Raw genomic sequence first — 15,791 nt, 5'->3', positions numbered from 1 at the left:
TGGTCGCTTTTTTGTTGTTGCTGTTATTGGGATTATGTTTCTGCATTTTATTGTTGGATTTTGTTAGGAATTATAAGGATGTATCAATTTATTGTATGTTTTTTATGATGTTTTTGTTAACTTATTGACCATTTGAATTTATTTCTTACAGTGAGTTGTATAACTTTTTTTCTGTTCATGATGTGAGCCACCTTGTGCATAAATTGTTATGGAAAGGAGGCATACAAATAAACAGTGATGATGATGATGATATTTATGCCAATGTATATTTTGCCAAGAAAGTTTAATGTTAGGACTGACTTCCATCACCTCTTGCTAAATATGGTTATTAATTATGATACCTGAAATTTGTGTGTGTGTATTGATTGCTTAACTTTAACAGTCTTAAAAAGATTGTTCAACACCTTCAAAAGTGCAACTTACTTTCTTTTTCTTTTGTGAATCTTTAGATACATTAACTACCTTCTGGGGCTGGCTGGAAACTAAAAATTTACTCAAGCTGTGGTCCTAAAAGCTTATTTGTACTGGGTAAAAGGAACAAAACATGTTTAACTGAGTACTTTTATATAACTTTGTTTTACTTTACTGATATAATTAAAATAATAGTTATTGACAGTATGTTGTGTTACTTGGGTTAAAGTTAACTTTAAACGGTATTCTGCAGCTCTGCCACCAGTTGTTCTCTGCTGTTGTAGGTGCCCTGCACTGCACTGCACATAGCTAGCAACAATAATGGCTCTTGGTTGGAGGTTAGCTACATACTAAAACTACCTTTCTCCATATATGCTCTATAGCAGCAGTTGCCAGCTGAATTTTTGAGGAACTACTGCTGACATTACTGACTCATCATTTCTCTTCCCCTCTCTCTCTGATCAGTCCCCTGTACATACAGAAATAGGGAACACACACACACACTTTTTTTTTTTTGAGGGGATCTGGGTATAAAGTCAGATCCAGTAGAATTAATCTGAACCTTGAAAAACGTTGAGCTGAAAGAGGAAGTGAGAAAACGTATCTTCCAGCTTCAGTTCTGTACTTTTTCCCCCTCCCTTGAAAAGTAACCACCCTATGTCCAAGGACACAATGAAGGGGGGTGGAGTGACTCTCATGGATGGTATGCTGGGGACCCTTAATCTATATAGTGACTTGTTACACACCTATACCTTTCTTTTAAATAGTGGAACAGACCAGTATATTAGCATTTTTATATACCACTTAATGCATTCAGAGAATTTACAACTAACTGTAAATTGTTGCTTTTATGTTATTGTTAGTTTTTATTGTTAGTCTCTTAATGTTTTGATGTTTACATGTTCTGCTTTGTACGTCGCTTAGAGTGGCTGACAATTCAGCCAGATAAGCGACTAATAAGTCGAATAAATAAATAAATAACTTCTGTAATTATTTTTGTCAGCTGTAAGAAGGGGCAGAGATTCTGTTTATTGCTTTCTGTATTACTGTTTTATTCAGTTCTCATAACAGTTAAGTTATTTTTGTAAAATATTCTTAGATCAAATTATCATAATATACAGCATGACTTCCCCCTATAATAATGGCTAGCACTCAAGTAGACAGCAAGTCATTCAATGCAAGTGAACAAATGCAGGAGTTTAGGAGATCTTCCTTTAGACATTTCAGCTAGCCTTAGAGTGGGCCAGGGAGGATTTGCACTGCAGTCAATGTTTTATGTATCTATGCATGTAGAACACAAGCCGTGCTTATTAAATCCTAACAATAGAAGGATAGGATTTACAGGAAAGAGATCAAAGTGATTCTTTAAAGAACATCTACAAGGACTGTTTGAATTAACTTTTTTTTTTGCATTGTACTTTGAATAAGGCATCATAAAATCCCGTGTAAAGTAATAACAAACAGGACTTATAGACTAAAGAATGCTGTTTTCCTTTTAAACTAAAAATAAATTGTGAGCTTGAAAGTTCAGAATTGTATTAAAAAATACAAGTGTGCAAAGACTTTGTGTCAGACACCTTCCATTTACTTCAGAAAAAAATCCTTGAGTTTACATATTCAGATTTTTTCATGATGAATGACAATAACATGCTACATAACGTATTTAAAAACATAAGAAAAGGCACAAAAGAAGATATAAAAGTCTCATAGAGCACTTGGAACACCCAAGTAATTATGAATAGTGTAACAGGTCAACATAAGGCAAATTCTAAAGAAAATCCATTACAGCATTAAATAATTTAGCAACGCAAGTCTGATCCTTGGAAAGACTGTTAAGTCTTTTTTGGAAAGTAGCTGAACATCCCAAAAGGATGCACCAGTTACAGGATAATGCCCACTTTTTCTTAAAGTAACAGGTACTAAAAATGGCAGCAGGAGTTTTCACCTTATAAAAATGTATTAGGTTTTGTGCATACTCCTTTTCCAAAGTAAATTAAGGTTAGCTACATAGAATTTCAGATCATGGAATGCTTCAAAAACCACAAATGAAAGTCACTTTTAATGTTGAGTTAGAGCACACCCTCCCCTTCTTTTTTCCTGAAGCTGCTTTCAGGAACAGGTCCACTAAGGGAAGATGAAAGTTATGTATAAATATTTATAGGATACAGAAAGCTACATAAAATATTAGAAAATCCAGTAAATGTACTGGATTCTGCAAATCTCTTGAAGAAAGTATCCCATAGAACCTTTCCGTAGCATACTAAGACAATGATTAAAGTGAGGCTTTGGTTAAAAAACAAAGGCTGCAAAACTTCAGCTGTGATGAGAAGAGTTCAGGCATCAAATGTATAGCATTTCCCAGTGAAGAGGCACACTGGATACTTTGATTTTGTCTGCATTTGGTTTGTCTTTGTACCATGTAAAAATAGTAATAATAATATTCAAACAGTCAAGACAAAATATTTGGAACAAAAGTAATGTCAATACCTGCATCCTGAACCTGCCAAAAACATATATGGAAATGAAAAATCAATGGTACTGTGCCCAGGCTTATAACAAAGAGTTCTCTCAGGGCCTTCTAGAGCAAGAACCAAAGTTGGTAAGTGCCTAATATTTTTCAGTTGCTGAATTTCTAACATAACATGCCAACTAGCTGCAGAGTATTCCATTACAAATAAATGTACACAAGTTGCATTACTCATTTTTAAAAAGTGCATAATGTTGGTCCATTTTTAATTAAAAACACTTTAGCTAATAGATTAAGACCAAACTCTTTGCCCTGTGAAGATACACAGTACCTTATTTGATTATAATTTAGTAATTTGGGGGCAAAACCCCCAGAGTCTTTAGAAGAGAAGGATAGCTTCGTAATTAGAGTTTTACAGTCACAACACATGCCCCAGCTCTCCCAAGGCACAATGGTGCAACCTGTAAAGGTAAGAAAAAGAAGTAAAAGGTCAATGACAAAGTAAAAAAACTGGAGCCAGAGTACCATGCTTGTGTTAGCAAGAGAAGGAATCACCTGCTCCCTGCTGTACTTCAATCCGAGCTCCGTTTGGCTCAAAGATGACCTGAGCTGATCCCCAGAACTTTTTATCTAGTGTCAAGGCTCAATTCTAGAAATTATGAAGCATTCTATTAATACACTTGCATGTGTCTCCTGTTAGCAGGGATACAAAGACTTTCTACCCAACTTTTGCATACATTTAGGCCAGGGGTGCATTCCCTTCTGGACAGCATTCCAGGGGCCACATTCCAGTCATGGGCCAGAGGCAAAAGTGGGCAGAGTAACACAAGTAAATATTACTTTTGTAGTAGGCTAGTTTCTATAAACATTCACACACCCCTCTCTATCCTTCATGCAGTCAAGCAAAAGGCATAGAGTTCAAGGACACATTTCAGCCGGGAAAAAACACTTGAGAGTGCAAAGTAGGGCTGGTGAGAGGTATGTTCTAGGAAGACGGTGCATGGCTGAGGAGGAAATACAGCCTGGGGAAGAGCCCTGACAGCCAGAGGAAAGCCTGGAGGGCTGCATTTGGCCCCTGGGTCTGAGGTTCCCCACCTCTGCATTAGACCTTTCTGCTGATAGATTATACTTGTAATACCAGTCAGATTGGTGTGACCCAAAACTTACATACCTGGAACAAAAGGAGCAACTTCTGATTTAAGTTTCAGTTGAGTTTTCCAGTGGTAGCCATTGAAAAAGTGCTTTCACCTCATATTTATGCCACATCCAGGTTCTGAATATTTGAGACTGAGTGGCAGTTTTCTGGTAGACTTGAGTTCCAGCACTTCTCATTTTAAATAATTGAATTTCCCTTTTCTCCCAACATGGTTTCAGTGGGAGAAAAGCATTTAGGAAGGGACAAAAACTTGACTGCATCAGGAAAAGAAGAAATTTTACAGGCTGCTCAATTCATCTGTAATTGGGGGTGGGAAACAGGTCCTACCCCACACCATAATTTTCACATGGTTTTGCTAATTCATATAAAATCACCTGTGATTTAATACATGGACATACTTCCAAAATAGGCTGACTCATAGAAAGCAGCAGAATTTGAACATTTGATGTTGCCTTCCACTAACTCAGCCCATGGGTCCATCTTGCTTATTCTGATTGGTTGTGGCCCTCCCAAGGTCACAGAGGGCTTTGGCAGATCTGCTACCAGAGTGGTTGAACAGAAGATGCCAGGAATTCAAGCCCCCAACCCCTGCATGCAAACCTTATACCCTATCATTGACCTATGAACCCTCCAAATCTTAACCAATACCTGTGTCCATTCATTTGTCTGAGGGTCATAAGACTCCACTGTGTTAAGGTAGGTCTGTCCATCGTATCCTCCAACAGCATACAATCTATCTCCAAGAAGACAGACTCCCACTGCATCTCTGCTAATGCTCATTGAAGCCACGGCAGTCCACATGTCTGTTTTGGGATCATACCTGAATGTTATGTTTTAAAAAAATAAGGTTTCATTCTAGTTGCTTTCAGTTCCACCAAGAGAACATCCTATATTCTGTTCAAATTTTGCTTGTCACTCCATACCTTGTATAGTGTTTCCAAACATCTCACTTAGATCTGTTACTTTCTATAGTAATTCTTGGTACCCTCTTACACAAACGTATCCCTGTTTGGATGAGTATTCCTGCCTTGCTAAACCATAATTTATCAAGACTGGAAACAAGTGTTCAGCCTGCATGCTCACCCTGGCCCCCCTCAACACACTTCTCCCGATCCATTTAATCTACAGTTTTCCATTATGTCCAAAATGGGGAGCTGTGGTTTAATGCCAGTTTACTAACCAGGATCTTAAACCACAGGATGCAAGTGCCAAGAAGGGGAACGGAGGGGCAAGGGAACAGTTCTGATGCTCCTACCTAGTTTACCAAACTATGGTTTAGCAAGCCAGGGATGTACATCTGAGCTGGGCTAAAAGAAAAAAGAACTATGACAGATTTTACTGCAGATTGCTGTAGGAAATTAAATTTGTTAGAGCTCCCCACGTCTCCCATTTCATTTTTATTTGCTCCTTTATTTTTAAAATTAAATATCCACCATCCCATTTGTACTTCTGTTTTGGTTAGATAACTTAGCAACACTTTTCTTCTCTGACATACTAACCCAAGTAACATAAATTGGTGGATTACTACTACTGTCCCTGTGGCGGGCAGTGCAATCCAAATGACAGGCAGCTGGCGGAGCTGGCAGGAAGGTCTGTGGGATCCACTTTCTGCTCAGGAGCCACTGGCCCAGCTAAACACTGGCTCCATCAGGAGCTGTGTGCATGAGCAGGAAAGAAGAAGCTGGCTCCCATAGATTGGCCTTCCAGGGAGTAAGCTCTCCCTGTCAACACCAATCACAATTTTATTTTTACTCCACCAGCCTTTTGCCTGGTGGAGATTTTGGCCAGATTGGAACCTGGGGGAGGACTCCAAATGCGAGGAGGATCTTGTGTAAGTCTCCCCCATGGCTCCTCCCCCGCCATGACCCATTTTAGGAGCTACCACTGGCTATCCATCCATTGGGCTGGCTGTCCCTGGCGGACCACCAGGCTGAGCTGACAGGGTCCCGGTGGTGCCATGGCTCAGCCACGGTAGGGGGCTTCTGCTGGCAGAGCCGGGAGCCTGCCAGCTCAGGCAGGGGTCCACTGCATCCAAGTCCCCCCAGCCCAGCGGAAATAAGAGTTTTATTGCACCCTAAGCCATACATTAGATCTCTAGCTGTGGTGAAACACAAATCCTGGCCCATGCCAATTTTCTTTATGCAGCAGCTCTTGCTACTGCTCTATAAAAAGCGCTACCATTATAGAAACATGCCAAATCAATTGCCTTTATTTAAGGTGTACCTTCTATGCTTTCTCTCCTTTTCTATATCCTCATGCACTATATGCTCAATGTATTAAATGCACACACATTTTAGGATGCTACAAAAAAAAGGAACATGGGATGATGTAATGTACAGAATGTCAGCAATAGCTACAAGAGCTTTAAGATGGTGTGGTTTTGTTACAAATAAAAATAGGCAAAATCCTAAGACTTGCCAAAAAATCTGAGCAAATTGCTTATGATTTTGCAGTTTCTGTCTAGTGGAGAATAATTAATCTCAAAGACAGTATGCTGCTTCTAACTTTAGCTCCAAAGATCTTGCTAGATAGGGCTTTTTACTCAATGATTCAATATAGGTATATTTTGATTGCCTTGACGACATGATCTAGCCAAAGCTAAGCTCCTTCATACCTCATTAATTTAAGTGGGAAGGATATAATTGTGTGTTTAAACTTTCTCACCATAATCAATAGGGCTTCAAAATGCTTATCCTTGGCTAGATTGTGCCAAACCTTTAGTTTTACTAGAATCAGAAGAAAAGCTATTGCATTGTACTTTCATGTTAAGGCTCTTCACTGTACAAGTGAAGTTAAGTATATGCATATCAACACATTACTGGGTTAATACCTTTCCACACAGTCAGACAGCCTAGATGTCAAGTTAGAAGCCGGTGCATCATGGCCTCCAATGGCATAGAGGAACCCATTCCATGTGGTTACTCCAACACCACCTCTTCGTTTTGACATTTGAGCACAGAGTGTCCATTTGTTAGTATGAGGATCAAAGCATTCCACAGATTTGAGACAAGAACTTCCATCTCGACCACCAACTGCATATAGCCTGTAAGCATACAAAAACATGTTAGCAATTTTTCTAAACAAAACAAAAGAGAAGAGAGAAGAAAAACTCAAGCAAGTACTGCATCAGATGGCTTATTCTTGCAGAATAAAAATAGCATTAAGTGTAACACTTTAAATCTTCCTCAGGGGCAAGAGAATCTGATGCTCTTTTTCTTCAAAGGGAACTCCCTTGGGATCCTGTCTGCTTATATTAGTGGCTACCTATAATTTCTTGGTAACAAAGTAACACTTTTAAATAACAGCTTTGGCTCAATTCATTTCCACCTCAGCAGGTGGTGCAGTTTGTCCTTTGCTGTTACACTTAAGCTTGAGAGTAATAATTAAATTTTAACTACATCCATGGGCTCATTTATACAATGATTTTGAAAGATTTGTGTACAAGTTACATTTTTCTTCTCTTCCTGCCCCCCACCCCATTACTGGAATGGTTATTTTCTATTTCTGAACAAAGATTCAAAATAGTAAAAAAAATCAAAGAAATAAAGCATAGAATTTAAGAGAAAGTACAATATAAAAACCACAGTAAGAGGGTTTCTCATGGTGATAGCTATTCTGATACTTCAAAGAAGGGATAACATTTTTCAGAGAAAAAAACAAGAACAGACTTGTGCTTGTCTCCCCTTCCCTAAAATGAATTAAATTGTCAGTTTCTTTTCTTCTTCAACCTGCATGTTACTGAAAGCAGCTGCTCATTTTTCTATTATTTAGTTTTCAAGATTTTAGATACCATTATCAATTTGCTATTAAAACTACATCAGTAGACTTGACTAAGTCAAATTTACTTGAATTGTTTCTAGGACAAGAGAAATCCTGTGTGAAGTCCTCAGACCACTTCAGATCCAAGAGCAATTATTTGTAAAATAAGCATTGGAGATTTCCTGATACCTATTGAATAAAATTAATGGACAATGGGTAGGACTAAAAATATACATACATAGCATTATTCAAAACCCTGACCTTTTAGATGACATCATTCCAGTGTTACTAAGTTTCCTTTATGCATACAATTAAATATATGAATTTGAGTAAAAGAGTATGGAATGTTTGTCCTTACTTCTCTATGTAGTTCAACTTACTTTCCGTTTAATACCGCTACACCCACAGTGCTCCTTGGAGTGGACATACTAGCTACAAAGTTCCATTGACGTGCCTGTGGATCCCATCTTTCAACAGTATTCAGATAGCTCCAGCCATCATGTCCTCCTACAGCATACATGGGACCTTCCAGTACTGCCACCCCTTAACGGAGAGAAGACACTGTTTTTGAATGTGAAATGGTCCAATTCTGTATCATGTACAGCAGTGAGTTCAACCTTTCTATCTTCAAGAAATCCTTTTCTCATCTATTTTTCTGATATGGAATCCTACAGAATATTCTGAGACAGAAAACCAACTCACATGGAGCACTAACCGAATTATTGAAAGGCATCCTAGAATACACTGAACATCTTGCCTGACCACTTTCCATTACATTACAACGTATTTTCAGAGAAACATTTATGGTGATGGGTAAACTGTCTTTCAGGAAAGGCTGTCCACCTTCATTGATCTCGTCATTTAAAAATCCTTGACAATTTTCCCAAGGTTTCCCCAAACAGTTTGAAAGCCACTGATGTACAGTAACAAGGAAAACACTGAGCGTTGACAATTAGACACAGTGCATTATTTCTGTAATACCCCTGTTCTACAATTGCTGTTTAAGAATTTGAAAACTCTCTCACTCAAACTTAAGTAAGGAAGTACGGGGGGGGGGAGGATTATCAACTGGTTTCAGAGCCATTAGGTATTGACTTACCGTAATGTTTTCAGTCTTTCTATCAATAGAAAGTCTGAAGACTCTCTCTTGAAATGAAAAGTCAAATCCCAATATATTAACAAAAGTTACCAAGCCACATAAAATGTGTCTCGGAGAACTGCATATACCTTCCAGCAATATGGTGACTATATCTTTACTTCCTAAGTGGAAGCTGAGTATCAATGAAAATAAGGTCAATCTGTTTCATATTTATGGTGCTAGATTCCCACCTATGAAGCCCTAAGTGGCTTGGGACCAGGATACTTGAAAGACTGCCTCTTCTACAGGAAACTGTCCATCAACAATAGTAATCTTCATAGGCCCTGCTGTGCATCCCACCATCAAGAGACAAGTAAGTTGGTGGGGATGCAAGACAGAGCTTTTTTGGTAATGGTGGAACAACTGGAACAAGTCCTTCCCAAGAAATATTAGACTGGCCCCCTTCTTGGATGTCTTTGGATGGGTGGTCAAGACATTTTTATTCACCATGCTTTTAGCCTATTTTAATCCTGGCTGTTGTGGAACTGTTTTATCCATTTTTTATATAATTTAATATTCTCCAGTTTTAACTGCAGTAAAATCTTAATAGTTGGAAACTGGGGGGGGGGCTCATTAGAGCCTTCAAAAAAATTAAGTTTCCTTGCAGCATTTCCTACATGGATGGAACTTCACTTGAAGAAAACATGACACAACAGGCACATGTGCATTTGTCATGCACTGGGTACATGCTGCTTTTCTATTTCAAAATAGCCAAGTTGACTTGTGCAGAGTGGCCCTCGTGAGTACAAATTATTTTTTCTGATATTGAGGGATTCCACTCTGCCATTTAATTTTTCTAATATTTCCAAGCAGCCCTTCTCTGGCTAGAGTACCTGAAGATTTCCACATTACACAAGGAGTTTTGCTATGCATTTGCAAGAGAAAGGATAACACTGGATATTGTGATAAAAACCAGACGTTTGTTACTGATTTTTGTCTCTTACAAATTGTCTACTATTGATACTGAGTGTACCAAGGAAACACAAGTGGCACTTTGAAGAAGCTACCTTATATGATATGATCATAGAACAGATCTTGCTTTTAAAAAGCTAGATATGAAAAAATGATACATACCAAGTCCATGCCGGTGAGTGGACATAGGTGGCATCACACTCCAAGTTTTTGTTTTTGGGTTGTAACACTCCACAGTATTCAGAGTTTTCAGACCATCTCTGCCACCAACAACATACAACTTATCATCTAATACTGCTACTCCAAACTGTAATCTTCTTCCATTCATATTTGCTACAGGAGTCCACATATTTGTACGGAGATCATACTTTTCAATGCTTGTTGCTCCTTAGCAGTAGTACAAAATAATATTAATTTTAAAAATCAAATATTTGCGATCAGTGTTTCATGCAAACAAAATAGGTTTGGGTGGTTCAGAAAGTGATAAGCAATCTGGCTACATCTTTTTTTAAAATATTCACAAACATATATAAAAGATACATTAGTTCTCATTTAGTTCAAAGTGCATACTTGAGGTGTGTCAGAATCTATTTCAATGGCAATTACATAAATAAGGTTTCAAATAATGATTTGTGAAATGTTTTACTTGACCAAATCTGAATAGAATATTAAAAACCATTTAGGAGCAGACACGAAACCAACCAGGTTGTAGAACTTAGCTATCTTGCATCAAAAGATGTCTCATTTTCTGTGAATTTATGTTTGCAATCACCTTAATGTGTCTAATATCAGTTCTTCATTCATGCAGTATTAAACGCTAACTGAAGTTAGAATGAAAATGTGCTCCACGTTAAACTATATATTCAGAGTTCATATTCAGCACAACATGAAAGGTCACTTAAGCAACTATTATAAGAACTGTTTCATCAAATGCTTTAACTAGTAATAATGATTTAAATATTATCTGATAGCTTCAACAATATTTTTCAAGTAACTATGAATATGCAGCATTATATACATCTTTCTTTACATTTTAGCAGTATTAATTTCTAGGAATGATTTTTGTCTTATTTCATTGAATATTTGTGTGCACAGAGATGAAAAAAATCAGATTACATAGTACAGTTTCCTATCATTTTTTTTCTCTTGCATTTATAAAAGAAATCAAAATGGGCAATCTTGTTAAACTTGATTAATGTAAGGTTTGCATATTTACACTAATAACAGCAGCCAATAGGCTGTGATTTTTCAAAGTATGCTTGATTAGGTTAAGAAAGATGTAAGATTTTGAGATTTTAAGAGCAATCCCAGTTCTGTACTCATATTGTAAACCTAGATGTGCACTTTTCATGCAAGACAAACACCGACAGGCTGAACACTAGTTCACCCTTCAGTTTTGCCCCCCAAAACACATATTTCAGGTGGACTCACAGCTTTTTTTAAAGTGATACATGTATATTTGTATGTTCATACTTCACTACAAATGTTTTAAACATAGTTGCAAAGCTGCTCCAGATATTTATTTATTTATTTATTTTGGGGTTGGGGGAAGAGAAGAGTGTGGTAGTGACATCAAGATGCTAGCCAACAGGCATCCTCACAGCCAGTTTTTCTCTGGGTGAAACTAAATCATACTACAAATTTGTAGAACCAGTTTTCAGCTCTTGTACCAGGAGCAAAAAATGTACTTTTGCACTGATGAAAACACAAATTAGCCCCTCTACTCTGTTCTCTCCCTTAGTATAGTCAAACTAAAATCAATACCTTTAGTTGCATCCATGCCTCCAGCTGCAAACAACACACCCACTGTAGATTTTCTAGGTTTTGTACGGGGACTTTGTAACATGGGTCGTCTCTCTGGCAACAAATGGTATTTCATTGCTTCCATAATGAGTTTTTGACATTCAATGTCATCTCTGAAGAGTGCATTGTTTTCCATATCTGCCAAAAACTAGAAAAAGATAAATAAGATGTGCTGAACTGCTAAACAAGAATAAATCAACAGGAATATTCTGGCCATAAAATGCCAAAGCAGAAATGACAGGTAATAATGCAGATATAAAAACCAACTAACCTACAATCAATACATGGTCTAAAATATTTATGTAAAAGCAGGAGCCTAGCTAGAGAAGATTAAGAGTTCCATGACCACAACTTCTGTTTCTTTTAAATTTCAGCCATACTATCCCTAGATGGGCATTCAAATCAGGACTGCAGTACTAAGGCTGCTTTCCTGATGGAAGTCTCTCCCCGCCACTGAAGTTGCTATTTGCTCTGTTATGGGAAACCAGATTTGTTTGTCTGCATCTTTTGTAACAGCATTTCAGTCTCTCTCATTGCTGTTCCGATCTTTAAAGCTATAAAATTTAGGGGAAGGACCATAGTTCAGCGGTAGAGCATCTGCCTTGTATGCAGAAGCCCCCAGGTTTAATCCCTGGCATCTCCAGGTAGGGCTGGGAGAGACTCCTGCCTGAAACCCTGGGCAGCCCCTGCCAGTCAGTGTAGTCAATAGTGAGCTAGATGGACCAGTGGGTTTGACTCAGTGTAAGGCAGCTTCCTATGTTGTCTAGTTACTATGCCCCAACCAGTAACATCCTCCATCTGTTCCTACATGACATACTTTATAACGAACAGAACAGCATGATACAGAAAGAAATCAAGTTGCACAGTGTCAGTCTTCAACAAAGACCAATAACCTTGGTCAAAGGTGATTTGGCATGCTTTGCTCTAAACACATCCATGCTGTAACTTAACACTTCTCCCACAAATTGTTTCATGACTCATTCCAGTAAATTATGACAATTTATGATTTAGTGAATCTTATTTCAATTTCAAAGAACAAGTTAACATTTCTTGTACATAACCATAAGTCAGAATACTGCCTATCTCGACTTCCGGGAAGGGTGACTTAGCCTGTGCCTGCTTTTGAGACGGGCTCCTGCCTCAAAAGAAGCTTATTCAGATATATCAGTCAGTTTTTTCTTTTTTTTTGACTGATTAAACTTCTCCCGGGTAGGGAGAAACGAAGAGATTAACCTCAAAGCCTATTTTTGTTGGGACGACCAGATCTCATTAATTTATGGGACGAGGTCCAGCCGACGAAGGTGGGACGGATTTTCAACAGCAAGCTCTATCTGATAAAGCGAACGTTCATCTTATCTTCTAAGAGAGAACGCACTAACAGGCAAGCACCCTTCTTTCTCTATTTTTCTTTTACTTGACTTAAATTGTTGCTGTTTAAAAGAGATTTGCCAGATTGATCGGTTTTTGACATCTCACTGGGGAGCCATAACTTCTCTCTGCTACGCACTAATTAATAGCTTATCTCTGTTTTTGTTGCAAAAAGCTGTCCTGGATTTGCATTCTAAAGATATACACAGAAGAGGGATTTCTATTCCAGATTTTTATTTTGAAGAATATTATATTGTCTGAGACTACTCTCTTTTTGGTCTATTTTATTTTGACGAATCTGTTTTCTGACGACTGCCATTAATTGTTTCGATCCTGGGAACTGCATTTTGTTTACTTAACTATGGAGAGATAAGGCTGTCTGCTCTGTTTATACTGTGATGTCACCAAGTTTGGAGTATTAACCTAATTGTTGCTGAAATAAGAAGTGGTTTTCCTATATTTTTCTTTTAAAATGGCAATTAAGAAAGTGGCTGAGAATCTGGAAATAACTATGTTTCAGAAAATAATGGATGAGATTGAGATAACGAAACAAAACCTGCGACAGGGTTGTAAGGAGTTGAAAATTGAATTGAGTAAAATGACGCAGGAGATTAAAGATATAGGGGTCCCTGTGAGAGAGGTGACCCTGGAAGGGGTCCCTGTGAGAGAGGAGACCCCGGAGATTGGAACAAACGTGGAACAGGAAAAAGATTTGGAGTCTATGGACTTTAGAAATAAAATCTATTGTTTGGAGACACAGGAGATTAAAGACATAGGGGTCCTTGTGAGAGAGGAGACCCTGGAGACTGGAACAGGGGTCCCTGTGAGAGAGGAGACCCTGGAGACTGGAACAGGGGTCCCTGTGAGAGAGGAGACCCCGGAGATTGGAACAAACGTGGAACAGGAAAAAGATTTGGAGTCTATGGACTTTAGAAATAAAATCTATTGTTTGGAACTCAATGTTATCTCTGAAGAAATTAATGAAGATTCTAGAGATAAAGTTATCAATGGCATGGATAATCTTCTGGACTGGAATGACGTGATGGAGCCCAATATAGAGAGAATCTATGGAATTAACTGCAGCCATGTGACAATGGAAAAACTTTCAGGAGATGACCCAGTGTATTTTGAAAAAAAGAACAGAGATATGATTTTGCAGCAGTATTTCAGCAACCTATTCAGAATGGATGGCAAGAAAATATTTGGGATAGAGGTAATCCCCATCAGACTCTTACTATATGACTATGGCTTTGACAGCAAGATTATTATGGAATACTGATAATGGAAGATTGGATACTGAAATTACTGGACTTAACAAGACTACTGAAGATGGAAGATGGAAAATGGAACTAATAGGGATAATAGAACAATGGCTACTGAAATTACTGAACCTAACAGATTCTGATGTGATGGATTAATTGAAATGTTTATTTTGACTATGGTTATGACAATAAGATTATCATAATTAGTAATGAGATGGATTAATCGATATGCTTATCTGGAAAAAAAAAATTGATAGATATATTTCTTAAAGAATTGAAACCTCTCTTTGACTTTTTGTGGAAAGAATAAAGTAATGTTTATGAGATTTGATGATTAAGTAAGATAACTATTGGAGGAAAGTGATTTTATAATATGACTTAAGAGACAGGATTGTTATATATTATAGACTTATAACTGATCTGATCTTTGACAAATGGGAAGTCAATATTTTACTCTTTATTTTTTATTTTTATTTTTATTTTTTTTTTTTTGTTTAACTATTTTTGATTTTGTTTTTTGTCTTTGAATGTTTTATGATTTCGTCTTGTATGTTTTATGAAAATTTGAATAAAAATTATTGAAAAAAAAAAAAAGAATACTGCCTATCTCAGTTTTCATTTTGGTCACTTTCAGTCACATGTCACAAGGTGTTTCTCTCGATAACAAAATTCTTTGCTTACATATTCTATCATCTAATCAACTAAAACAAGATGTCCACTATTCTATGAAGATGCCAGCCCCTTTTTGAGCCATTGCACTCATGGGATTCACTAGGTCAGTTGCTACCTCACGTGGCTGCTACTCCATAAAGAGTTATTTATGTCTGAAGCAGCTGATATTAAAATGTTCCTATTGAAAGAATACTAAGAAATATCCCTGATCACTGGCCATGCTAGCTGATGGGAGTTGTAATTTAGCCACATTGGGAGATCAGAATTTAATTGCCCCTGTTTTATTTTATTTTTATTTTATTTTATTACATTTTTAAACCACCCTATAGCAACAAGCTCTCAGGGCGGTGTACAAAAAGGTAAAAACAGATTAAAATACAAGTAAAATACAAGTAAACATGAGAACAATACACTATAAAGAATATATAGACAAAATTAAGACAAAAGCAAATTAAATTTAAATTTAAATTTAAAATGCCTGGGCAAAGAGGTAGGTCTCTACCTGGCGCCGAAAAGATAACAAAGAAGGCGCCAGGCGTATCTCATCAGGGAGGGCGTTCCATAACTCGGGGGCCATCACTGAGAAGGCCCTAGCTCTGGTTATTACTCTCCGGGCCTTCATATGCGTTGGAACCCGGAGAAGGGCCTTCGATGTCAAGCGCAGTGAACGGGCAGGTACATAGCGGGAGAGGCGTTCCACCAGGTATTGTGGTCCAATGCCGTTAAGGGCTTTATAGGTAAGAACCAACACTTTGAATCTGGCCCGGAAACATATTGGTAGCCAGTGCAGCTGGGCCAGGACAGGAGTTATATGATCATATCTTTTAGTCCCAGTAAGAACTC

The 15,791-nt window shown here is 37.7% G+C and overlaps 1 protein-coding gene across 9 annotated transcripts in view; it reads right to left on the bottom strand.

The window, feature by feature from the left end:
* Positions 1-1,498: 1,498 nt before the first annotated feature.
* KLHL5 (kelch like family member 5) overlaps positions 1,499-15,791 on the bottom strand; it is a 77,280-nt gene continuing 62,987 nt past the window's right edge. For 7 of the 9 annotated variants that reach the window (XM_061584241.1, XM_061584246.1, XM_061584242.1 and 4 more), the window contains 6 exons: positions 11,608-11,794; positions 10,006-10,230; positions 8,174-8,336; positions 6,865-7,077; positions 4,683-4,854; positions 1,504-3,339 (listed from right to left, as the gene is read on the bottom strand). In XM_061584241.1, coding sequence (XP_061440225.1) covers positions 3,283-3,339; positions 4,683-4,854; positions 6,865-7,077; positions 8,174-8,336; positions 10,006-10,230; positions 11,608-11,794 — 1,017 coding nt within the window. In that variant the 3' untranslated portion in view covers positions 1,504-3,282. Of the gene's footprint in view, positions 3,340-4,682; positions 4,855-6,864; positions 7,078-8,173; positions 8,337-10,005; positions 10,231-11,607; positions 11,795-15,791 lie in introns of all 9 variants that reach the window. The other 2 variants (XM_061584249.1, XM_061584250.1) reach the window with 2 other exon arrangements.

This window comes from Rhineura floridana, chromosome 9 (assembly GCF_030035675.1).
Source record: "Rhineura floridana isolate rRhiFlo1 chromosome 9, rRhiFlo1.hap2, whole genome shotgun sequence".
NCBI classification, from domain to species: Eukaryota; Metazoa; Chordata; class Lepidosauria; order Squamata; family Rhineuridae; genus Rhineura; species Rhineura floridana.
Note: the sequence above shows the minus strand (reverse complement) of the source record. Positions and strands in the feature narration are given on the sequence as shown.